The sequence below is a fragment of the Pelodiscus sinensis genome, chromosome 3 (assembly GCF_052426305.1).
Source record: "Pelodiscus sinensis isolate ZL-2025 chromosome 3, ASM5242630v1, whole genome shotgun sequence".
Taxonomy (NCBI): Eukaryota; Metazoa; Chordata; order Testudines; family Trionychidae; genus Pelodiscus; species Pelodiscus sinensis.
The window spans coordinates 142974332-143000915 of record NC_143054.1 but is presented as its reverse complement, the minus strand read 5'-3'; the positions used below and the strand labels follow the sequence as shown (position 1 = coordinate 143000915).

The 26584-nt window shown below is 45.5% G+C and overlaps 1 protein-coding gene across 3 annotated transcripts in view; it reads right to left on the bottom strand.

The window, feature by feature from the left end:
- Nucleotides 1-26584, bottom strand: part of CMTR1 (cap methyltransferase 1) — a 52066-nt gene that overhangs the window by 12955 nt on the left and 12527 nt on the right. For 2 of the 3 annotated variants that reach the window (XM_089777405.1, XM_089777404.1), the window contains exons 4-16: nucleotides 17606-17764; nucleotides 10931-11026; nucleotides 10280-10351; nucleotides 9517-9611; nucleotides 9344-9416; nucleotides 8913-9111; nucleotides 8078-8196; nucleotides 7749-7845; nucleotides 6325-6457; nucleotides 4387-4566; nucleotides 3536-3592; nucleotides 2573-2630; nucleotides 94-162 (exon numbers count right to left, since the gene is read on the bottom strand). In XM_089777405.1, coding sequence (XP_089633531.1) covers nucleotides 94-162; nucleotides 2573-2630; nucleotides 3536-3592; nucleotides 4387-4566; nucleotides 6325-6457; nucleotides 7749-7845; nucleotides 8078-8196; nucleotides 8913-9111; nucleotides 9344-9416; nucleotides 9517-9611; nucleotides 10280-10351; nucleotides 10931-11026; nucleotides 17606-17764 — 1407 coding nt within the window. The remainder of the gene's footprint in view (nucleotides 1-93; nucleotides 163-2572; nucleotides 2631-3535; nucleotides 3593-4386; nucleotides 4567-6324; nucleotides 6458-7748; nucleotides 7846-8077; nucleotides 8197-8912; nucleotides 9112-9343; nucleotides 9417-9516; nucleotides 9612-10279; nucleotides 10352-10930; nucleotides 11027-17605; nucleotides 17765-26584) is intronic. The other variant, XM_089777406.1, reaches the window with a different exon arrangement.

Genomic DNA, 26584 nt, shown 5'->3' with positions numbered 1-26584 from the left:
AGCCAGTCTTTTCCATTTGACTCCAGTGGCAGTATGTTTAACAATAAGCATTGCACCCACCTGTTCAGAACCAGTTTCAGTTTAAGGTCTCACCTGGATGAGCTCAAAGAACTTGGACCTGGGATCCGAGGAGGATGGAGCAACTCGGGCCTGATCTGGAATCTGGAACAAGACAAGGGATCGATTGCAAGTCTTACTCCTTGTTGCACAGTCATGTTCTCAGGGCCTGCACAACCAAGGCTTCTCTGCCATTAAGGACACTCCAACCCTTGACCCTAATGTTCTTTCCATTCATAGTACCAGCCAGGGGGGATGTACACAAAATGCATGTGGCTTGACACAGACACAGCATCTTTCACGGGATATGGCAGGTGATTTAAATAAGGAATGGATTGTAAGCTTTTTAGGACATTCTCACTAACAGACTAGGGAAATAAAGCCTAGATGGAGCTACTATCAGACGAGTACGTAACTGGTTGGATAACCATTCCCAGAACACAGTTATCAATGGTTCACAGTCATGCTAGAATGGCATAACGAGTGGGCACCTGTAGGGATCAGTTCTGGGTCCAGTGCTGTTCATAATTTCATCAAGTATTTAGACAATGGCATAGAAATCATACTTATAACGTTTGCGAATGATACCAAGCTGGGAGGGTTTGCAAGTCCATAGACCAATGATGGGCAACCTGTAACCTATAGGGGTTTTGCATGCAGCCTGTGAGACATTTTATTTACCATTGCCCATGCGCAGGATTGCCAGATTCTGCTAATTTCCTTCCACATAGTTTTTTTCCTGCCAGTGTTACTGAAGTGGCACATACCCAAAGCGAGGGCATGTGAGGAGAGGTGCAGGCTGATTGCACACCACACTGACTGCTCCCGCTGCATCCAATCAAAGCGCAGCTACAGTTCAATTAGCACACCTCGCAAATTCTAGGTACTCAAGCACAGTTAACAAAACTATCCTATCGTGGGAGATCATCTTAGTTAGGACAATCTTGCAGCCCACAGATGAAGGAGGGTCACTCATGCAGCCCACTCACTAGCCTAGGTTGCCCATCACTGTCCTTAGGACAGGACTATAATTCAAAATGATCTGGACAAGCTATAGAAATGGTTTGAGGTAAACAGGATGAAATTCAATAAGGCCAAATGCAAAGTACTCCACTTAGGAAGGAACAGTAAGTTGCACACAAACAAAATCGAAAATTACTCTCTAGGAAGGAGTACTGCAGAAAGGGACTTAGGGGTCATAGTGGACCACAAATTAAATATGAATCAACAATGTAACACTGTTGCAAAAACAGCAAACATGATTCTAGGACATATTACCAGGAGTGTTGTAAGTAAGTAACTCTTCCGCTCTACTCTGCACTGATTAAGTCTTAACTGGAGTGCTGTGTCCAGTTCTGGGCGCCACATTTCAGACAAGATGTGGACAAATTGGATGAAGTCCAAAGAAGATCAACAAAAATGATTAAAGGACTAGAAAACATGAACTATAAGGAAAGACTGAAAGAACTGGCTTTGTTTAGTCTGGAAAAGAGAAGACTGAGAGGGGACATGATAGCTGTTTTCAAGTACCTAAAAGGCTGTTACAAGGAGAAGGGAGAAAAATTATTCTCCTTAACTTCTGATGACAGGACAAGAAGCAATGGGCTTAAACTGCAACAAGGGAGGTTTAGACATCTGGACATTAGAAAAAGCTCCTTGTCAGGGTGGTTAATCACTAGAATAAATTGCCTAGGATGGTTATGAAATCTCCATTATTGGAATAGTGATAGAAATGTAGCCGTGTTAGTCTGGGGTAGCTGAAGCAAAATGCAGGACAATGTAGCACTTTAAAGACTAACAAGATGGTTTATTAGATGATGAGCTTTCGGGTCTGGCCCACGAAAGCTCATCATCTAATAAACCATCTTGTTAGTCTTTAAAGTGCTACATTGTCCTGCATTTTGCTCCATTATTGGACACTTTTAAGAGCAGGTTAGACTAACACCTATCAGGGATGGTCCAGATTTTGCTTGGTTCTGCCATGAGTGCAAGAAACTGACCTTGATGATTTCTTGAGGTTCCTTTCTGTCCTATGATCATTGCTGTATTTTTTTGGAAAGCACCCAACAGATTTTTATGTGCTGCACACATAAACAATGGGAACATCAGCTCAATACTGTTTCACCGAGTACTCGTGATTAGCCCGTGGAACTCATTGCAACAATATCCTTCAACACTAGGCTCATAGGGAAGACAGGCTGCAACTAGTGATTAAGATTTTTTGAGTGTTTTTCTGCTAGGGACCTACTGGCCACATAACTTATTCATTGTGTTATACTTTCAGCTGCAGCATAACACTGCCCCTCTGCATAATCAATGGCCTGCTCCACAAACAATACACAATGAGCAGCTGTTTAGGTGACTTTTCCTAGCCCAAAATGTGCACAGTAATCTCACCTATTAACATAGTCCGGCCCTATAGGAAAGGTATTAACGTTACTGGCTGGAGTGCCAGAGCTCCTCCCACGCCCTACTGTGCCACAGTAGGAATGGAATCCACAACTGCATGACTCACCCCCCACAGCCGGAGGCACTCCTTTCGAATGTCAGCCTGCCGTGGCTCACTCAGGGTCCTAGAGGAAAATTCAGCAGGTTGTTAACACGGTGAAAGCCTCTTTGGTCTTGCAACCCTAACAACCTGTCAGCCTCCATGGAGCAGCTTCTTTGGGAATGAAACACACTGTGATCAGTGGAAGCCCTTTCCCCAATTACCCACCCACTTCACAATCTGAACCAAAGATCAGCAGCCTCTCCCTGCCTCACAGCAGAGCTGATCTCTGGCAGCTGCAGGGGAAGTGTCTATTGCCAGGACTTCAGGACTTTTATGAAACATTACTACACTGTTAGGATGGTAGCTTTTTACAGGGCTGCACTAACAAAAACTTATTCTTCCCCACAATTGCCTGAAGAGGGGAGCAGTGTCTCTAGTTTACACAAAGAAACAGCAGTACAGAGGTATGCAGTGATTTGCTGAAGGCTAACCAAGTTACTGTCAGAACCAGGGTTCGGCTCCCCTGAGGACCCTGGCTCCCAGCCCTGTGCTGTTTCTGGATGGTGCTTGAGCAGTAAGTGCAACTACCTCTGTGTATCAAACAACTATTTTCTATAATGTGTTTCACTCCTTGTGCCAATCCTCTGTTCATGTCCCTTCTCAGAAATGGGCCCATTTATGGGCCCTAGAAGGTAGGTAGCCCTTTTGCAAGCCCAGTAGAGAGGATCCTAGTAGCAGTTACAAATTATTTCAAGCCAATCAGTCTCCTTTAGCTATCTCCGTGTTTCAGAGAGCAGAGAACAGCACATATGGTGACACTAGCTAGCCTGTAACTGTATGGGCTACTAAGATGCCTGCTTCAGGGACAAGCCAAGTCCCAGCTTGGGCCAGGAAGAGCATTAAAACGGTTAAAGCATACAGGTCAGTGAACACAGCCCATAATTCAGTCCTCTCCCGAAGCTCCCGCTTCTTGAGGTAGATACTCACGTGTCTTGAACAAAGGCGTGAATTTTTGCTAGTGCTTTGATCTGAACTTTACAGTGGCTGCAAGAGAAAGTGGGTTTCAGTCATGGAGCAAATTATCCATCATGCAAATTGTCCTGCTGCACAAAGCAGGCTGAACAAGTCCTGTGCACCAGAAGCAAGCGCCCCTGCTTTAAAACAGACCTGGACTGTCCCAACTAAGGATGTTCAGTAGCGATTAATTTACTAATCAAGTAGTCGATGGAATTTCCATCATCTAATCATTAAGGAAGGGTGCTTAAAGTGCTCACTTCCAACTCAGGCTGCATCTGAGCACAACTCCCGGCTGCTGCTCTGCACTCTTAAACTGACAGCCGGTGTGCAAAGATACTGGCTCATTATCTGGTCCCCTGCAGGGTCTCAGAACAACCCTTATGCTGCCACTCTGCATTTTTAAAGGGACACAGCAGCAGTAGCTGGCTTGTGCTGAGACAGACAAGCAGACGGGGGGAGGGGGAGTGATCAAGTAGTCTATAATACTACCTGATAAGCTCCTGCTTATCGGGTAGTCAACTACTCCTCCACATCCCTAGTCACAACCCAGAATGCCACTACGAGGACTGCAGGGTCACTGGGAAGCACACCCTTTTATGTTCCTGACACTGCAGGTCAGTTCTTCCAACGTGAACACTCACCAGCCATGCAGTGTATCTCCCCTTGCTGGGCCTGTCTGCTGCACAGGTCTCTCCAAGAGCAGGACTCTTGTAACTGAGCGGTTTGGCAGCTCAGGGAGAAAGGGTACCCAAGCCTCAGTCACATCTGAACCTGACCTATTTGCTGGAACCAGCTTTCCTCCTTCTTGCTTCTGCACTCACCTTTCATTTGACTGGACCATGAAGTCATAAAACTCATGGTCACCCTTAATCACTTCCATGGGAACAACAAGATTTACATCCAGGTCAGAGTTGCGCAGCTGGTTGAGTTTGATGTTCACCATGAAGAGGTATTCCCGCACATCATCGATGCCTGACTTCAGCCCTCTACACACGACATACCTGCAAAGCAAACCAGAGATTCCACTTGGAATCAGTCCTCCTACATATCCAACTTTTCTTTCACACACATTCCCCCACCTCCCGAGACCACCCCTCTGGCTTCCCCATGTCAGGAACTTCTCTGCCCCAGAGCACCTATGGCTCACGGAAGTGCAGGCAAGCCCACTGCAGGGCTATAATACTTCCTTCCCCTTTTCCTACTCTGCAAGAGTTGATCTCAATCCTTTCCCAAAACCCCTCAAATTTCACAAGCTCAGTTCTTTAAAGAAATAGGCCCACAGAGCTAATGCTAAAATACAGTCAGTTTTAATCCTATTCCAAATGCAGGTGTAATCAGCCAATGACTAGCTCACAACTCTACCATTTTGGTATGGCAGTGAAAGTGGCTGGCACTGGAAGGTAAAGCTTCCCTGTACAGGCTCAAATGTCTGTCTCACTTTATTTCACAGCACACTTTGCATCTGAATGACACCAAAAACATCGAGGCCCTTCAAAAGTTCAGAGAATAGGACTGGGTCTCTGGACACCTGGCTCCTAATGAGGACTCTGGCATGGAATTTATATTTTCCCCAGCTCCTAGATAGCTGAGTATAAAACAGATGAAGGAGGCAAAAAGATACAGGTTTCCGGAGGATATTGGAGAGAGAGAGAGGTCAGATAAAGTGCAGAGATCAAGGGGGGATGTTCTCAGATGATGGAAGTTACGAAGGCTCCGAAACTAACAATGGGGAAATGGTGTGAAGCCACAGAGGTGCTACTTAAATAAAGATTTTCTGTGTTGACATTAATGTTCCCTTGGCATGTCTTGTGAGAATTCTGGTACTGGAAAGTTTATCTTTCTATCCCTGTTGTGGGGTGTGCTGTATGTGTTGTCTGGCTGTTGTGCTCCTCCCCAGAGATGGCTACATTTAAGGTGTGCCACATGTACAACCAGTACAGCATTATGGGATCCACAGAGTTGAAAATATACCACTTTAATGTACATAACATGCCCTAGCTTAGCTAGGTACTTAGTTTGCATCTTGCAAAATAGAACATATTTTACATTGAACTCCATTGTTCTCATATTGGAAGTAGACAGCCCAGGCAGAAAAAGACTATGGCAATTTGGCAAATAGTCTCTTAAACCTGACAAACACTTCATTTTCTAAGCATTTAAAGCAGGGCTACTCAACGCGCAGCCTGTGGGCCGCCTGCAGCCAGCAGCCTGTTTGTTTGCGGCCTGCGAGGTGGTTTGGGTTTATGCAGGGCTCAACACGCGGCCCGTGGGTAGGATCCTTTGAACATGGCCTCCATTGGGAACATGCTCCAAAATGGCGAGTCAATATAAAGGTCTTCTGTTGAGATGCGTTTTAGTAGTTAAATTCCTGGACTGTCATTGCCCCTTAAGTGCTGTCATATGGGTGGAAATCAGGTAAATATTGCATATTATTAATAGCAGAATTGACTTAAATGGGGCCTGTGTGTTGTGTAGTCTTGCCTTAATCATTGTATTCATGCCTGTCACTGTGAAAGAAGCTATTTGCATATATTTGCATGTACATGCAACCACACTTAGGTTACAGCCTTCAGCATATGCTGTGAATATCACTGTGGCTCCCGGGGCTTCCAAATTTGAGTAGCCCCGATTTAAAGTATTTCATTTTATGAGACAGATAAGACAGGTCATGGAGTTTACACTAAACTTGCAGTTACACAAATCTAGCTATTGCAGTTTTCAGGGGAAAGGGCTGTTTTATTCTTCTTCTAGGATCTCACCTCTCTGAGTTAGCAGGACGGCTCGTCACAGGTTTAAAGAGACTCACTCGCTCAAAGCAGCAGTACAGCAAATATATAAGCCCCACGCTAAATGGCGTGAACAAGTCAAAGGTTTTGCAGATAAAGTGTCCTCCTGTGGCAGCAAAGGAAATACATTGCAGGCAGGTTATAAGGGAAGAGGGGAAAAATACAGATCTCTCAATCGCCTGCGCCCACCCATACACACACCCACAAGTACATTTTTGTAGAGTTAAACTGCATCAAAAAAACACTTACATAAATCAGTCTAAGAAGATGTACTATGTGGGTACCACATACCATCCCTTCACTTAGCTCCTCGCCTCCCAAAGACCCAGGAAAGGAAGAGGCAGCTTGCAGGCAGATGGAGGGGATGTCACTAAGAACAAAGCACTCTGTGTGGTGCTTCCACAGCGCTCCCCACCTAGGGGCCCAGACCTCTGGCCCAGCAGCACACTGTGTGCAGTCCTTGACAGAGCACAGCTCTCATCCTTCCAAGAGCCTCATGCTGGGGGAAAGGCTGGATTTGAAATTAAAATCTTTTAAAACACATCTCAGTAGAGGAGCGTCTGAGCCCTTTGCCTTCAAGTGAGTCTCCTCACTCCCTCAGGGACAGACTGAAGCACTCAGCTTTGTGACTTTCATTCCCACAGGAGATGCTTGAATAGGTAAGACACAAAGAAGGCCACTCTTTACAATATCAATGAGAGGCAACTGCCTGCTGGGTCAGAGCTTCAAATACCTGGGAGCCCTGAGGACAAGAGAAGCAAGCGCTTGGTGAGCATTTCTAACCACTTTCACTCTGACTTCTCAGTGCAGGACCAGCTGCTTTGGAAGGGCACACTGAACACTCACCGATCCTGGCACAGGGTAAGAATCACCAAAGGACGGATCGCAATGCCAGCACTCGCTATCTATTTAGTCATAGATCAGGCAATCCCAGCACAAGTTCTCCCCCTCCCTCTGCCCCACACATATCGACCCTGACAAGGGTGGTCCAAACTGGGAGGGAAAGGGGGAGGAGCGCAGAGGAACAAGCTGGCAGTAGGAAAAAGGGAAACAGCGCCTCATTCTGAAGCCAGGGTGATGGCTTCTCATGGGAGAGGCCACAAATCAGAACTTCTCAAAAGCTGGGCTGCTTCTACCAGCCAATTGGCTTGCTCAGGAAGAGGCTGCATTAGCCAGTAATGTATAAGAATCAACAGAAAAGTAGGGATTTTACTTAGATGTTTTGCTCCTTCTCCAGCTGGAGGGACCACAGCAATGGCACAGCAAGGTTTCCTGAAATCTCTGGCAACCTTCTCTGAGGGACTAGGGGAACACATGTATTACATTCAATAGAATGACTCCATGCAATGTTCTATAGCATCCATCTGGAAAGAAGGGGGAGAAAAAAGAAAAGATACCTGTCCGGATGATAGAGAGTCCTGTAAGGAACTGGCAAAGCAACAACTGTTTGCTTAGAATTTCCTGCAGGTTCTCCTGACCCTCCACAGAGAAACCCTGAAACACACATCAAATGACAAATGCCTTCACAAATCTGTTGCTTAAATGGGGGAATCTTATAGGTGTTTATAGCTACGTTTTGTGATTTGCAATCATTTCTATGTCCTGGGATAAACTGCTGCTGTCAGGAGATTTCACAGAGAGCCTCTCCAAACCTCAGGCAGTAACTGTGAAAGGGCATCCCGCCTCTGTGGCCACCCATTGCAGAGAAAAGGAGGAATGAACGCACCCCATCTGCCATTAAGAAATGCACCCCCTTGCGATCGGTGTTGTCCAAAACAAAATTTCGGAATGCAGTGATGTTTTCTGGGCGGGTGATGTCTCCATCTCCGTCAATCCCACCCTCTCCTAAGGGGAAAAGAAAAGGCATTTGTAAGAGTGATTGCAGAGCGCTTGCAAGAGACCAGGACATGCAGGTGATCAATGGTCTCACCTTCAATGAGCTAACATTAGAGATGTAAACCACTGTTTAATTGGCTAGCCAGTTAAACCTATTGCTTAAACCAGTTAAGGAGGGGATGAGTGGGGAGCCCGCCTGCCTGCCACTGGGCTGGAGCGCCCCCTCTGCCACCGCTCCTGTCCACAGTGCCCCCTCACTGGTTAACCTTAAGGGAAAGGTTACCAGTTAACTAGTTAAACCGTCACATCCCTAGCTAACATTACCAACAATCAGTCTGCGAGTGCACAAATGCTAGAAGCTGCCTCAGCACCACTTTCAAGAGCTCTCTCATACATGAGCCTTGCTCAGCAATTTTCTTTGGCCAGATTTGGTTCTGCTTACATTCGTTGGACTGTGATTCTCTGGTTTTAAAAAAATGTGTGTCAGCTTTGGTAAAGCACAAATTGTTCCCTCCTCTCGCTTCCCAACAGGGCCGGACTATGCCACATCTTTCTGTCCAGGAAGAAACGAAACAATTCCTCCTCTACTGTAAGAATGGCTCTGAGATGGTTATCATGAACAGATCTCTTGATCCCCAACACCAACAGTTTATCAGTCCTCCACCTACTCTGAAGTTGAACCTCTGTAATGCAGGCAACGTCATACACACACGCACAACTCGTACCGTAATAAGGCTCAAAGAGCTCACTGGAGGCAGAATAAAAATCTTCCAGTTTAAAGTCATTTGGTCCTTTCAAGGTCATGCCGAACCCCTTTGCGTGCCACTTCTTCCTCCAGAGCACATACTCTGAGAAGCCCCCGGGGCCGGCGCACACATCAGCAAAGTAAAGCAGCTCTGCATCCCGTTCCTTTATTAGGGGCTTCTGCAAAAGGAAATTGGAAAATTCGAAGAGTCCAGTAGCAACGTCCCACCAAGCAAGCAAATGACAGCAGCCTGTTGCTAGGCTCCTGCCCTCCATACCAGGAGTTCTGTCTTTTTAAAACAGCCTTTGTCCCTAATGGTGCCATGAGGGATCTTCCCTCCTCCTCCCCCCTCCCATTTCCCTTTCCTTTGGAGAATCATCACTGATTCAAAAGGACAAGAGAGACCCTCACCCCATGAGAGTCCTTCGGGTTCGTGAACATGTGGTCGAAGACATAGTCCATGTTCGCCATCTTCATCGCCGCTCTGCAAAGGCACAAAAAAGGCACCCATTAATTTACCCCAGGCTCACCAGGCTGCTGCACCCAAAAGAGAAAGGCCCTGCAAACCCTGAGGCCCTGCAGACCTGTTCAGGAAGAAGACTCCCCGGATCATCTCGTAGGGGTTGGACCTTGTCCGGGCTCGACGCATCTCCTCTCCATCCAGCTCATCAAACACACTCTGCAAAGGCAGAACCACAGCTACACTAGCCATGACACAGGCAGGAGGGACAGCTCGCTCCAGAGGTTCCAACCCCATGGTGAGTTCCTCCCCACAGGTCTCTGTGTTGGGTCATGAGTGGGTGACACCAACACAGGAACATTCACTGAAGCTGGCACCTAGCTTTGTCCAATCCTGGTCCCACTCTGTGCTCACTTCTTACACTGAGGGGCAATAGTGCTGGTTTGACAACTCCACAGCGTAAGGCCTAGTTAGCCATAGATCAGGCAATCCCAGCACAAGATCACTCCCTTCCTCCCACATGACCATCCTGATAAGGGTGGTCTAAACTGGGAAGGAACAGGGATTAGCACAAAGGAACAAAGAGTTGATCTCCACAGTCCATTTAGTCTCTGGCTTTTCTGCTGACACTGCCGGTGAAGGTGCTGTTATGTCAACTGCCGCTGCGGTTTTTGTGATGTACATGCTTGTCGTTTCACACATTTCAAAGGGCCAGGCAGTAACAACCTCCCACTGTTACCAACCCAGGCTAAACCTGCGCTGGGGGCAAAAGGTATCCTATTTCATTACCAACTGCCTACGCTTCCCAATCCCTCCAGTGCCTTTTTACAAGCTCTCTTCCCTTCTCCTCCCCGCCTTTCAATGACTTGCTAGCAGAATGCGCTCACCTTGCACTGCAGGACACTGTGCAGAAGCTCTTCGTGACAGAATTCTGTTTCATCTTCAATCACCATCTTCCTCTAGGGCAGAGCAATGAGAAACCCCACCCCCTTCTGTTAGCAGATGCTGTGCCTCTTATTATAATGGGGCACTTCCCAGAACAAGCCTCTGTGCTGACATGCTGCAAGTGAGAAAGCCAGGCTGGCACTGGGAGTAGTGTCAAGCAGTTTGCCCTCCGTGGGAGGTGAATGTGGATCCCAGAAGCACTCCCCATGCTGGCTGACCCAGCTGAGGGAAGCATACAGCCCTGAACTGTCTCCAGCCCTGCCCACCCCTCCAAGGAGCAAGGAAAAGGGGAAGAAAAGGATATTGTATCAAACACTGTCACAGAGCACAACAAAGAGAGTAGTGAAATCCAGGCGCCATCTTGTGAAGTCTATATCAATGGCAGCGATACATAATGATGGGATAATTCAACTTGACAATGCAAACATCACATTATCATCAGACTGGGACTGCTCTGGCCCTCATCCCCATAATATCTGAGGCTCTCTGCAGCTCTGTTCCAAAACAAAGCAGCATGTCAGCTCCACAAGGCTGAGCACCATCAGTCTAAACAAAAGGAGGAACTACTGGGACTTTGCTTTTCAGACTTATACCTTCCCCACGGTCATCCAATTCTTCATCTCGTGGGCATCTGGGATTTCAGTGGTGCATTCTGGGAACCAGCTCACCTGTTCAAAGGCACCAGCCTGCTAAATGTAAGATAGGAGGAGTCAAAAGAGGCTCATACTTTTTCTCAGAACCTAACACCCTAATAATTGCCTAACACCCTAATAATTGCAGTTGGGCATCCCAACCCCATCACAATCTTTACATGGTAGGCTTTATCCCAGGAGTCTTAGGGCAAAATAACCAACATTCTTCCTAATGCAACCCACTAATCACAAATAATTTTAGTAGGACAGACTGCTGACAATATCAAGAAATAAAACAGCTGAAACACACCACCCCAAAGAGGTTCATTTCAGAGACACAGCAGGGGAGATGCCTGTATGGCAAACTGTTACTTCCTACAGGTGCGTAACATATATGCTCTCCACACTCCACTCTCTGAATGGGCCTCTGGCTGGAAACAGCTCCCACCAACATTTTACAATCTCAAGAGGAAATCGTTTGGACTGTGGGGTAAGACTAAAATAACTCTAATTCTCCAGGAAGAGGAGCTGCACCCTGCTTGCTTTGATACTGGATTTGTATTACTGTAGTACCCAGAACCCCTAGTAGTGATTAAGGCTTCACTGTGCTGAGTGCAGTATGTAAGTAAGGCAGAGCGCCAGACCCCTCACAACCTACATAAATCGTAACTATCATGTGCACTCAACTTTGGATTTTTACCAGATACTGTATGTACCAGATATTTTACATAGCATATTAGCATATTATCTGTCACTTCTGGGATGCTGATCAAGGGCTTATTTTCATGTAACAACCTGTCTGTCCTTCCCAAATTTCCAACATGCTAAAGGACCTGAGAGGATGCAAGAACATGGTGCCTTTACGTTTCCTGTAGAACATGCTAGTAAACACCCCTGGAAAAGATACTAATTATCAGCTATATGGGAATGAATTTTTACCATAAAAGTTCTTGCCGCCTGCCTCCCGGACCCTTACACTAGGGTTTCAATGTGTAGTTGACTATACAATTAACTGATAAGCCTGTGCTTATTGGTTAATCTTGTCGACTACACATTTCCCCCCCCCCCCTTGCTGCCTGTGTCAGAGGTAGTAAGGGGTAGGAAGAGCACGAGCTGGTGCAGGGGGGAGCCAACTTAAAAGCCAGTTCCCCCCAGCACTAGCTCTGTGGTGCCATCCCCCACCCCCACATGTACACAGCCAGGAGGGGCGGGGGAGGGGCAGAGGAAGCTGCCACAAAGCAGCCTCTGTCCCTGGAGAACTCAAGATGCCCTGTGGACAGGGTCTGCTGCTGGAAAAGCCTCTGCAGCAGCCTCCCTCACCCCTTGTAGCAGCCTCTGTCCATAGGGAGCTCGGAACCCTAGGGACAGGGGCGACTGCCACAGCAGCAGGCAGCCGGTCTGCACGGCAAGCTAATTTTTAAACTGGATCCCCCGCAGACCAGCTCCCGCCTCCCATCCCACGCTGCTGCCTCTGTTACAGAGGCAGCAGCACGGGGTGGTAGGAGGCTCCCCAGGAGCAGAGCCAGTGCACATTGGCTGTCAGCCCCGCCCCCCAGGGATAACTGAATAGTCATGTAACCAATAAGAATTCATGTGGTTACATGACTACTCAATTACCCGATATCTAACACCCTTCCTTATACCAACTAGTATTCAAGCTGATCACCGCAAACACAGTGAAAGACCACCAAGAGGAACTGCCATGGCAAGTCAGAACAGTGACTGTCAGAGATTCAACTTTTTTCTGAGCATTCCTTCCCTCTCTCCCCTTGGCCCCATGCTATAAAAGCTCCATAGCCCAGCTATGCCACTGTTACTCCTGGGGGAATTCTGCACCAAAAATTAAAAATTCTGTGAATTTTATTTTTCAAAATAATGAATTAATATCACACCAGTTTCACTTATTTTGGTGATTTATTTACATTGCCATACAAAAAAAACTGTTCAGCCTTCGTTAAACACATGAAAGTTAAATTACCAATACTTGGTAACCAGTACTCTGCATTCCAGTTCTAATCCTGGATTTTCATTTAAATTACATTACAGAACACCAAACACTAAAATACAAGTAAAGTAGACATCATTTTAAACTGCTCAGACTTTCACATATGAAAGTCACAAAGTTATGTTAATCATGGTACCGCATTTCAGTATTTTAATTTAAATTACAGTATAGAAAACAAAGAGCCTTCAAGTTTTTCTCACTGAGTGAGCTCCTTTTGGCAGAAAGGAGATCACTCAACTCAGACAGAGAAAAAAACTTCTCTCTGCATCAGCAGAATTTGAGACATTTACACAATTCAAGGCTGATTTGGTGATATCTGGAATTCTCTCTTTCGCTGAAAGCCAAAACACATGGAGATCTATAAAAATATCTTGACTTTGAATAGCTTCAGACACAATATTTTCCCTACAACCAGGTATTGCCAGAAAATACTCTCAGTGTTCTGGCAGGATATAAACACAGTGAAGATCAAATAACCTACAAGCCTCAGAAAAATCAGACCGGTTGTCCAAATGATAAATAGTTGTTAATCTTTTCAGAAACTTCATGGCCTCTTTAAAGAGATCTAGACAAGCAAATCTATCAACAGGAGATAAGTTTTCTGCCCCTCTAAATTTGAAGAGCTCTGAGGTGCTTTCTGAAGGAAGCTCTATATGTGAACTGAAATATATCTGTAGTTCTTCCAGAAGGTCAAATGCTTTAACACTGCAAGGCTTCCTGCTCTCAAAATGCCAGATTTAAACTGAGAATTAGTTCACATTTCTGTGCTAGAAAAGTGATCTGTACTTTCAGCTGCGTACACTTATCTGGGTCATTCAGCATTTTCTGAATAATTTGTACAGAACTGAGGAGCTTCTTTATTAAAGAGCTCTTTGTAGAACTGGAAGTTCTTAAGAGTGATACTGAATAGCACTAAACCAGCTGTTCCAGTGTGTTGCATCTGGGCTAGGATTATCGGCTATATGGGATAGGGATATAAAGGACTAGTTGACAGGATAGTTGACTAATCACTCACCCCCGCCTTGCTGCCTCTATCAGATAGAGGCAGCAAGGGGGGCACTTTAAAAGCAACAGCACCACAGAGCCCAGGGCTAGCTGGGGAGTCCCCAGCTGACCCAGGGCTCAAGTGCATGCTGCCACTTTGAAATGCCAGGTGGAGCCTGGGATCAGATGGAGACTCCCCAGCTGACCCTGGCCTCCGTGGTGCTGGGAAGCACCCACATGGAGCCCGGAGTCAGCGGGACTTCCCGCTGGCCCTGGGCACCACGCAGCATTCCAACTTTGAAATACACAAGAGCCTCCACTGGGGCTCTCGTACATTTCAAAGGCAGAACACGGAAGTGCTTATTGACTAGTCGAGTAGTTGATGGAAATTCCATCGACTACTCAACTAGTAAATTAATCACTAGTTCACATCCTTACTCTTGGGCTACGTCTACACTGGCCCCTTTTCCGGAAGGGGCATGTAAATTTCACTAGTCGGCGTAGGGAAATCCGCGGGGGATTTAAATATCCCCCGCGGCATTTAAATAAAAATGTCCGCCGCTTTTTTCCGGCTTTTAAAAAAGCCGGAAAAGAGCGTCTAGACTGGCCCCGATCCTCCGGAAAAAGTGCCCTTTTCCGGAGGCTCTTATTCTTACTTTGAAGTAAGAATAAGAGCCTCCGGAAAAGGGCACTTTTTCCGGAGGATCGGGGCCAGTCTAGACGCTCTTTTCCGGCTTTTTTAAAAGCCGGAAAAAAGCGGCGGACATTTTTATTTAAATGCCGCGGGGGATATTTAAATCCCCCGCGGATTTCCCTACGCCGACTAGTGAAATTTACATGCCCCTTCCGGAAAAGGGGCCAGTGTAGACGTAGCCTTGTAGTATCTGGGCTCATGAAACGGAGGTACCTTGCTTTCCTACTACCAGTTATGTTTTTGAAACATCTTACAAATGCATCAACCAGCTGAAAAGACTATCTAAATGATTCACAAATTAAGTTACCAATGTGTGCCAAACAGGTTATATGCCCAGAATTTGGAAACAGTGTCGTAAACACAGAATCAAATGCCTTTTTCATGTAACTAGCGTTGTCACTCAGTATCAATTAATACATTTCACAATCAACTTGGTACTCATTTACAACTACTATGACTACAGCCTGTGAAACAATTGATTAACAACATCCAAAAACACTGTATGCACTAAAAATGAGTTAACATGCCCACTGCAATCAGGTTGTAATGCTGTAAACACTATACTCAGAACAGATCTTGCTTCCTCATCACAACATTCATCAGTGATGATAACAGTGATTTTCTTGTCTTTAAGCTTCAGTTTTAAGTTTTACTTTTCTTTGAGGAACACTTCAAGTAAGCATGTCTCTGTCAGTTGTGTCCTACCAAGAGTTGCACCACCATTCCAGACTTTATTGTCAAGAAATTTTCTTCTAAGCGGATGGTAAGTCTTTGACAAGGGAATGCTGGCACCCATGCTGCACAAATCTGAAAGCAGACGTTAGATCAATCTTGAGGGAGCACAAATGTTTACAATACAATCTAAAATCTTTAATCTCAGATTAGTAGATTTATTTGTATTATATTTAGTTCTGAATTTCTAGATTTCAATTTAGATTGATAATATAATAAATTATCCCATAATTTTGTATACACACACAAATATTTACTTATTTGGCTTATGTCCCTATCCAAGAAGACTCATACTCAATAACAATGTGTTATTAGATTGCAATCAACTATAAAACATCATATGAAAAACAGTGCAAAAATCATAATGTAGTGTGAAAACTGACCCTACTCATCACTTAAAAAAAAGTTTAAAAACAGAGTTTTCTATTCAAAATCTCAGAGCAAATAAAGAGACCCCTTTGCTATGGCTGTTCCATGCTACTTATCTTATTTCTCTGTACTAAAACATTTTTGTGTATTTTCACTCACCTCCACACAGTCTTTCTGCTGGTGTTCTGTTTTTCAGTGTACTTGTAATGGTCTTCTGATGATTGTTTCTGTCTTCCCCTTGAGCTGCAGCTTCCTTCAATTTATGGGGGGTTTTGTATGCAAAATGATCCACAATTACAGACCATCGGTCACGAATGAAACAACATTGCAGGATGTACAAATAATTTGTCTCCAATTGCATGTGGTCTTGTAGGGAATTCTCAAGCACAAAGAGCTGTTGTAGCTGGTTTTGATGAATGATGCAAAGGCCATTCATATCGTGCAAAATAATTAATATCCCTTTGGTAACTTCTCTGGACTTGGCTGGCTACTTTGGAAAGAACTTGGTTCTGACAGTTTATTGACTGCTTAATAAATGATTTATTTGCCCTGAAAGTCTATTTTTTTAAATAGGTAAGTAAAATAGATGCTGAGTTGTAAATCTAGCCCCAATGTGCCATTCTGGCACAGGAGAAAAATGAGAAAGTATACAGATCTTTCTAGCTGAGGATTCCCTTCCTGTCATTTACTACAATACGGCTCCTTTACACCACTCTAGCAACGTAAAAGAGCTTTACAATTTGTACATTGTTTTAGACTCCTGGGAGATTATATAGATTCACAGACAGTAACATTTAGTTATTTTATTATTATAGTTAACTAAGAGTGGGAAAAATTAACTGACAGTATTAGAAGTCTGTTTACTTACGCTATGGCTGCACTAAACAACTTTTAGCAACATGGCTGTGCGGCTACAGCCATGCCAATAAAAGGCGTGCAATGTCGCTACTGTTTGTCTCCTGCTGACAAACAACTTCCGCCCTCACCCACAAGCAACAACGGCTGTGCTGGCAGGAAAGTACTGCTGCCAACAAAGCGTTTTTTGCACCGGTGTTTTTCGTTGGTAAAACTTAAGACAAAGCCTTAGTTGTTACATTTTTGCTCTGCCTCAGGAGACCGCGCCAAGCTCATCAAGTTCTACACCTCCAAGCCAGGAGCACTGCAATAGCGAATGAGAGGGACTGAATCAGTCCGACCCATTCGCACCCAGGCATGCCTGTAGCTCCGCCCCCAAAGTCTCTCCACCCACGCATGTCCAGCCCACCTCCCTGTCCCACCATTCCCCACGGTGATTTACATCTCTGCAAAATGCTTTGGGGAGATGCATGTGAGTCACTAGGGAAGGGCCTCCAGTTCCCCATAGCGTTTTTTGCTCCCCCATTTTACTCAGGAAAGCAAAGAAATCCACAGACGGTATGGATTCTGTGCTCCCTCAGTTGTGCAATTCCCACGGGAGTAAAGTCTTTTTCTGAAAAAGCCAGCGCCAGTGTTAAGGGATAGTGAGCAATTCCCTGGGGCTCCATACCACAGGGGAGACCCTGAAGGGCTAAGTTGCTCAGGCTTCAGCTTCAGCCCTGGGTGGCAAGACTCAGGGTCTCAGGCTTCTGCCCCATATGTGGGGGCTTCAACTTTCCACCCAGGGCTCCTGTGAATCTAATGTCAGCCCTGTTCAGTGGACTCCTGGAAACCTGCCTGCAGCCCCTGAGAGGTTCTGGACCCTTGTGGAGAACTGCTGAATTATATGATCAGGCATTTGGCCAGCTGCATCAGAAGGTACAAGAAACCCCAGGAGGGTGAACCCAGCCTATAATGAAGCAGAGCAGAAAAGGGATGTGGCATGGGGGGTAGTTACCTCTGGCTCATCCCGCCAGTCAATGTTCAGATCCCCATCGAAGCCTTTCAGGGTCAGTCCCAAGCCTCTCCTTCCCTTTTGATTGGAGGTCTCAACGATATCTTTCCTTCCCTGGCTGTATTTCCCCAGACCTTCTCCTTCCCGGAAGCCCATCTTGGCCTGGAAAAAAAAGCAAATGGAGCACATTGGAAGCATCTGGACACACATGTTCTCCTGTATGCTGTGGCCCAGCGAGATAAATGATACCAAGTTGCACTGCTGTGATTAAAAAGTTTGGAGTGTGCTTAATGAATCTCAATTAAGGCTTTCAGGAGTCTTCTTCTGGCTCATTCCCATGATGATGTGGGAACTGGATCTGGAGAATTAAATGTGTAGACACCATCATTAGAGCAGGTTCAGCTCTACAAGAACAACCTGCTTCAATGAAAAAGCAGTGGGGAGGCCAGCAACCATTTGTCACCACAGAGCAGGGAAGGTACAAGCTCTGCAAAATGCTGGTGCAGAAAGTTTCACACTGGGATGAATCTGGTTGAGAACAGACAGATGCAAAAGAACATAAGAACTGCCATACTGAGTCAGACCAATGGTCTGTGTAGCTCAATATTCTGTCTTCTGACGATGGCCAATGTCAAGTGCCCCAGTGGGAATGAACAGAACAGGTAATCATCAAGTGGTCCATCCCCTGTAGCCCATTCCTAGCTTGTGGCAAACAGGAGCTAGTTGGGACACTATTCCTGCCCAACCTGGCTAACAGTCATTAATGGCCTATCCTCCATGAACTTAGGGTTTTCTTTTAATGCCCATAATTGCCAGCTAAAATTTCACCTGTAAGAAACTGCAGCAATGCAGGACCTTCTCCCGCTTACATACACTTTTATGACTTAGCCTCAGAGAAGAATTATCATTAACTTGCACTTCTCAAGGCTTTTCTTTTTGTAGGTCTCAGCCACGGAACTGCGAAAAGAACCTACATGTTTAGGTCTCATTCCGTTCAGTAGGGGACAGTAATATTCTCTCTCTCTCACACACACACACACACTTAAAACATGGGCTTATAAGGAGTCAATGTAAATTACTAGATGATCTATTTCTCTCACCATCCATGTGAAAACTAGCAAAAATCAATTCCAGCCATTCCAAGTGGGGAAGTTAAACACATAAGATGGGCAAGAATGTATCACCACGGCCTGCCTGTCTACTGTCTATTCTATCTGGCAATGAACTCCTAAGAAACACCTGGTCAAATCTGACAGCTACAGAATTACTTACAGATTAACATCTATGGCCATTGAATTTTGAACGAAGATTTAGTACCACAGGGGTTTTGGTTTTTAATTTCCTGCTAGTACAAAATCATTAGTCTCAATTTGACAGACACCATCAAATCTTTATTCCGAACAGAGTAAAAATTAAAGTTCTCACATACAAGTGTTTGACTCTCAGGGTAGCAGGAAGGATAGTTTAACGGTTACAGCATTGAACTGGGATACAAGAGAGTTGGATTTGATTCCTGGCTCATCCACAGATTTCCTGTGACACCATGGCTGTGTCTAAACTGCATCCCTTTTCCGTAAAAGGGATGCAAATTAGACACATAGCAATTGCAAATGAAGCGGGGATTTAAATCGCCCCCGCTTCATTTGCATAAACATGGCTGCCACTTTTTTCCGGCTTGGAGCTTTGCCGGAAAAAAGCGCCAGTCTAAACGGGGATCTTTCGGAAAATAAAGCCTTTTCCAAAAGATCCCTTATTCCTCTTAAAATAAGGAATAAGGGATCTTTCGGAAAAGGCTTTATTTTCCGAAAGATCCCCATCTACACTGGCGCTTTTTTCCGGCAAAGCTCCGAGCCGGAAAAAAGCGGCAGCCATGTTTATGCAAATGAAGCAGGGGGGATTTAAATCCCCACTTCATTTGCAATTGCGATGTGTCTAATTTGCATCCCTTTTACTGAAAAAGGACGCAGTCTAGACACAGCCCATTAGTAAGCCACATGCTTGTGTTTCCCATGCGCAAAATAGAAACAGAACTTCTCTACCTAACAGGAGTGTTGAAAGCATAAGATCCTTCCTAAAATGTTTGTGGTGCTTAGACACTATGGTGGTGAGAATGAGATATTTATTTGTCATAATGTAGGACCTACAAGCCCTAAAGGTTTATATAGAACTGAATACACAGAGAAAGACTCTCAACTCTGCTGTCTCCTCGAAGAACAGGGAAACAGTTAGGGCCTATTAGAAAGAGAAATCCATGGCAGGGGGTTGTTGATCATCTTTAAAGCTGTGCTAGTGATGATGGTAGTCTTTCTATGGAGATGCAGCTCTAAATCCTCGATGCAGCGCCCTCTTACATGGTGCGCATAGCTTAAATAAAACAAAGCATAAGTGCTTTTTTTTGCAGGCGGTTAAATATAAATTTTATTTCATCTTTTCCCAAACTACAAAAGGATGTGCCAGTGCATGAGAAACAAACCAAAAGAAATTCTGATTTCACAGCTAGGGTTTTCAGTATGCAAATCTTCTCAGATGCTGTCCCAGATCATGAAGTTTAACAATCCCAGCATCCAGATGCAGCATGCCTTAGTTTTCAGCCTTCAAACTGACCACATTATAGTATCAATATTCTGCTCTCCACTTCCTGGTCTGAACATCCTGATTTCATTCTTAGGGCAGCAGTCCCAGTTCAGTAAGGTGTGCCTTACCTGCACACGTAAGGCTTGCAATCTTTCAGAACCACTCACCATTTACAAACTCAGGAAAGCTGCTCTTACCTGACCCTTCCCCTGCCCTGACTGGCCTAGACCAGGGATGTTAAAATGCATCTATTGGTTTAAACATGTAACGGCTGAATTTTTAGCAGTTATACATTTCCATGCAGGGGGAGGAAGGTGGGAGCCAGAGCTTGCAGGGATCTGACTTTTAAGCTGGGTCCCCACCAGCACTGGCTCCCATTTCGTTCTCTCCCTCTCCCCACCATCTCTGTGGAAGGCAGAAACGCAAGGGGGAAGACAGGCGACTCCACAGGAACCAGCATCCACAGGAGCCTGTTTAAAAGCCAGCTCTCACCTGCCCCCTTCTCCCCCCGCCCCACACTGCTGCTTCTGATAGAGAGGCAGCAGTGTAGTAGGGGGAAGGGGCAGTTGGCTCAGCGGGAGCCAGTATGTGCAGGGAGTTCAAGGGGGCAGCCAATGTTCGCACCTGCCCACCCTGCTGCCTCTGTGATACAGATGCAGTGGGGGGAGGGAGATGCGTGTAACCAAGAGGGTTAACCATGTACTTGGATACATGCTCACATCCCTAATCCACTCTGTCTACCTCGCCAAGCCTCAATGTATCTTTTCATTGTTGGGTTAGTTCAGATTTTCCTGGCTAATTATTATCATGACAACCTGAACTAATTTTCAGGTGCCAGCACTCAAACTCTTGCAATCTATTTAATTCCCAAAGAAAATGAAAAAAGAACTAGCATGGGGTAATGCTTCAACATAATTAGACAAAATGTGCGTGGGAGAGGAAAGGGAAATATTATTCATGCTCCATTTGTATCACTTTTATTCAATAATATCTCATGCAACACTAGAGTTTTAAAAACTGCAGACGCTTTATAAAAAGATGAAAAACCTTCCCTACCTCATACAACTCTCAATTTTTTATCTGTCTTAATACTATAAACTGGCTTTGCCCTTTAGCTAGTAACTTACTTTCAGTAAAAACAGAACCTTACTCCCTACTCTATACAGTTGTTCCTGGGTCTGTTTATTGTACCAACTAGCTTGTCTAGTTTGGGCATCCTCTATCTTTTTTTTTTTTGCTACAATGGAAGTGCTTCTGCAAGTATGTTCCTCGTGTTTAATATAATAATAAACAATGCTGGAGAAATCAATCCCTTGTCTCTCCCAGCTTTCTGTGATCAGGTCTAATGGCAGGCTGCTGTACAACAAATGAAACGGCATTCGTAGGACTTCTCAATATGAAAGTAAGAGATAAAGCAACACAGTATGCCATTCTCTAGGTGCCAACTACGTATCTTTTCAACATCTTTTTGAGGGATTGAATAATCCTTTCCACTAGGCTACCCCATCTGGGAATAATGAACCATCCAGGTGGTTTAATGTCCAAGAGTTGGTACAATTCTTATCAGATGTGCCTGGAATTTCACTCCTTGATCCATCCAGATCTCTCCTGGGATTCCTATTGGTGACCCCAAGAACTACTTACTGCCAGCTGGCAAAGGGTTTACTACTTAAGCTATGTCATTAAAACTTTTGTCACCCAAGAGTGTAGAAAAACACCCTTAAGTGACAAATTACACTAACAGAAGCACCAATGAGTACAGTGTAAGGTCAGCAGGGGATGCTCTCCCACTAGCTTGCTAATGCCATTCATTCAAGGTAGTTTAATTATGCCAATAGGAAAGCTGTCTTCCATCAGCATAGAGCAGCTACATAGGAAACTTTACAGCTGTGGCCTAGAAGGTCTCTAGTACTGACATAGGAACTGCTGCCATTAAGGCTAACAGGCCTGAAATACGCTACTCCTATTACTTATGGGCAGGGCTCACCAAGTGGCGGTGAGCCCCGCTCGCCAGCCGTGCGGTTCTGCGAGCTGCGCATGTGCAGACTGTGCTGCGCCGGCTTGTAATCTACTCACCACTGGCAAGTAGATTACATGATTTGTCAAGCACTGCTTATGGGATAAATACCATGAAAGTGGTGTGCCTTGAGCAATGTCAAACAAATGTTGTCATTATACTGGTCATTAATATGGCTGTGACCAGTGTTCCCTGCAAGCTGAGCACTTGGGCAGACACCCAGGAGAAATTCAAATGCCATACAGCTGATTAGCAGACTGCCAACACTACCCACATATGTCAGCATGTGTTTCTATAGGTGGTGCATATCCACACATGCCTTGGTACACGTAACACTTGTTCTGCACATGGATGGAAAAAGTTAGAGGGAACATTAGTCAGCACACCAAAAAATTAACAAGGGGGACATTTCAAATGTTTACAGGACTATACCTGGGAGTGTCCATTTATATAGGAAATCACTTGAATGGGACAGAGTATTCGCAAAAACATGGATCCTGGTTCTGACTGAAAACTAGCAGCACTGTCAACGATTAAATCCTTTGGAGAAAATCTTCATTAAATAGGAATCTACTTTATTAAATATGAAATGGATTTTATTAAATAGGAAATGTAACTATTACTAAGTATAGACATATTATTGCATTCTCTGTTTTGCATCATATGTGTAACCCTTTCTGTTTCCACTTATCTTCCTCTGTCTTTTAAAACTTAACCTCTGATCACAAACTTATGATTCACAATAAATATATTTCAGTGCTGTGATGTTATAAAGGACCCGAGAGTTTTAACAGTCAAGCTGTGTACACAGTCTCTTTTGGGAACAACTTCCGTGGTAATTTCAGTGAGCATCCAGTGGCTAAGGACTGGATACTATGAGGAATGCTTCCAGAGAGGTTCAGGGATTGTAATGCACCTATTGCTAACCTGCAAGGGGAAGTGAGGGCTGGCCTACACTAGGAACTTAGCTGCATCAGGGCGATTTTCTAAACAATGAGAACACTCGACAAGACTGTTCTGTCAACTTTAACGGCTGTTAAAGAGGATTTCTGTACTCATGCTTTCACATAGAGTAACTGCTAAATTTGATCTTGCATGGTCAACTTTCAGTAGTGCAAACGCAGTGCTATGAAAATCAATGTTCTTGGCATGTGAGAGGTGTCCCGCAGTGCCCCACAGTGACTGTTCTGACCATGACTTTGAACTCTACTACACTACAGGGTTATGTCTAGACTAGCATGATTTTCCGCAAATGCTTTTAATGGAAAAGTTTTCCATTAAAAGCATTTGCGGAAAAGAGTGTCTAGATTGGCATGGACGCTTTTCCGCAAAAGCACTTTTTGCAGAAAAGCATCCGTGCCAATCTAGACGCGCTTTTGCGCAAAAAAGCCCCGATCGCCATTTTAGCCATCGGGGCTTTTTTGCACAAAACCGTACTGTGTCTACACTGGCCCTCTTGCACAAATGATTTGCGCAAGAGGGCTTTTGCCCGAACAGGAGCAGCATAGTATTTCCACAAGAAGCACTGATTTCTTACGGTAGGAAGTCAGTGTTCTTGCGGAAATTCAAGCGGCCAGTGTAGACAGCTGGCAAGTTTTTCCGCAAAAGCAGCTGATTTTGCGGAAAAACTTGCCAGTCTAGACACAGCCCAGGTGAACAGGAAAAGCTCTGGGAAAATTTGAATTTAATTTCCTGTGTGGCCAGCATGGTGAGCACACCTCAGAGCAGATAGCACACCTTACCATGGTCTCCAAAGAGCACCAGCATGGAGGATGCAGGAGATCCTGGACCTCATTGCTGTGTGGGGAGAGAAATCTGTTCCTGCAGCACTATGAACCAGCAAAAGAAATTTGTGACAAGATCACAAATGGCAGGGAGGAGAAAGGATATGCCAGGGCATTCAGCAGTGCCAAGTGAAAATAAGGGAGTTGAGACAGTTACATCAAAAGACAAAGGAGGCAACCAGTGGTCTGGAGCATCACCACAGACATTCAGCTTCTATGAGCAGCTGCATGCGAGCTTCGGGGGATGGGATCCCAACCAGCTTCCCTAGCCAGTGTGTGGATTCCTCCCAAGACACTCAGGCAGCCTCAGGCCCCAGTGTGAAGCATGATGGAAGAGGAGGAGGATGGTCAGCAGGTGAGCAGGGCAACTGAGGTCACCAAGAGCCAGGACATTTTTCTAATCTTGGAGACAATCCCCCCCCTTGCAGGATGCCTCAGTCAGGCACTGATCCTGGGGAGGGCACTTCTGGGGAGTTCACATTTTTAATATTGCTAAAAGTGGGGTAAGGCAATTGGGTGTGATCTGTGGTGGCCACTGTACCTACATCAGAGGGCCCCGGAACAGCTTGTAAGGTATTGGGGAGACAGAGTGGGAATCCTCCCAGCACAATACCATAAAGGAACTCTTATCCATCACACAAATTCCTGGGGAGGCCTGCCTTGTTCTATCCTCCACAGTAGGACACCAAGCCAGCAGGAAGTGGTCTGAGGTCATTGTAGCACAAAGTATTGTGGCATAAGGTCCAAGTTTCTGGCCACATTCAGTCAGCATTGCTCTCTATCACTGTGATTCTGATCTCTCATATGGCAAACCAGATGAAGCAGGGGAAGCTATTAGCTAATGCCTCTGCAGTAAACCTCCATTTGCTCAGCCCCAATGAAGCATGCCTTGAGCCGCTGCTTTGCCTTGCCTGGACTCCATCCCCCCACCACCCCTCGCCTTCCTGCGCACCCTCTCCTGCAAATGAGAAAGTTGCATTCTTCTGGAAAATGGGCGGTGCCAAACACACAGGTGCTGCATGACCCCTGCCCTGGCCTGCTGCCATGCCTAGGCCCTCTGCCTCCTGCAGGCTCATGCCCAAGTGAGTAGAAAAGAGATGTTCAAGGAGTCAATAAAATCCACCAACTTGGATAGGGAGTGTGAGAGTGAGTGGAGGAAGATGCCGTTGGAGGAGATGTATGTGGAGTGTGAGGAAAGCAGAGTGTGCAGGGAATTGGAAGTGAAGCACTAGAAGAGAGTGGTGGTGTCCATGGTGGATGTGATGGACCACCTGGCAGATTTCCAGAATGCCTACCCGAACAGGCAACCCCACCAGCCCAACATTCCCTCCTCACCAAGTTCTACAGCCTCCCCCTTCCATGGGCCCTAGAACATTGGGGGTCAGCTGAGGGGAGGATCAAGGGCAGCCTCACACTCAACCCCCAGGGTTGTGTCACAAAGCAAAAGGCTGTCCTCCTTGCAATTGTGATCACCCACCCCCAAACCTCACACCCTGGGACTCCTTTTCTGTGTCTGCTGTGTTCCCTAAATAAAAATGCATGGTTTCTGAACAATAGTCTCTTTATTGATTGTACTGAATGGGGTGGGAGGTTACAGGCAAACACACTGAATACAGGGGCACCATGTTGAGAGCAACATGCAGGACTCTCAAAATTGGCCATTCATAAAACAGTCTTACAAAGCCTCTCTGATTCGCACTACCCCTCTCTGTGCTCTCCTTATTGGCCTGGTATCTGGTTGCTCAAAATTCCTGGCTAGGTGCTGTGCCTTGGCATTCCACCCTGACAGACATATTTCCCCCTTGCTCTCACAAATATAATGGAGCGCACAGCAGGTTGCCACCACCATGGAAATGTTGCATTCGCTGAGGTTTAACCTTGTTAGTAGACTGCAAAATCTTCCCTTTAAATGTCCAAAAGCACATTGTCATCATTCTGCACTTGTTCAGTCTATAGTTGAATTGCTCCTTTCTGCAGTGTAGGATGCCTGTGTACAGCTTCATGAGCCATAGGAGCAAGGGGTATGTTGGGTCGTCAAGGATCACCATTGGCATTTCAACATCTCTGATTGTAATTATCTGGTCTGGGGAAAAAGTTCCAGCTTGCCAAAGAGGCAGGAGTTCCTAAAGATGCACGTCATTCACCTTTCCTGACCATCCCATGTTGATGTTACTGAAATGGCCCTTGTGATCCACCCACCCATGTAGTACCATCAAGAAGTATCCCTTGCAGTTTATGTACTCCTTTTCAAAGTGGCCAGGTGCCAAGATGGGGATGTGTGAGCCGTCTATCGCCCCACCACACTTCAGGAACCCCATCGCAGCAAAGCCCTCCAATATGCCCTCCACATTTCCCAGAGTCACTACCCTTTCTAGCAGAAGGGTACTGATTGCTTTGGCTACTTGGATCACAACAGCCCCCACTTCAAATGGATTCCCCACTTCAAATGGATTCCCAACTAACCAGTAGCTGTCTGGCATTGCAAGCTTCCACAGGGCAATTGCTACTCACTTCTCCATTGTCAGAGCGGGTCTTATAGTATTCTTGTGCTTTAGGGTGGGGGAAAGCAATCCGCAAACTTCCATGACAGCGGCCTTACGCATGCAA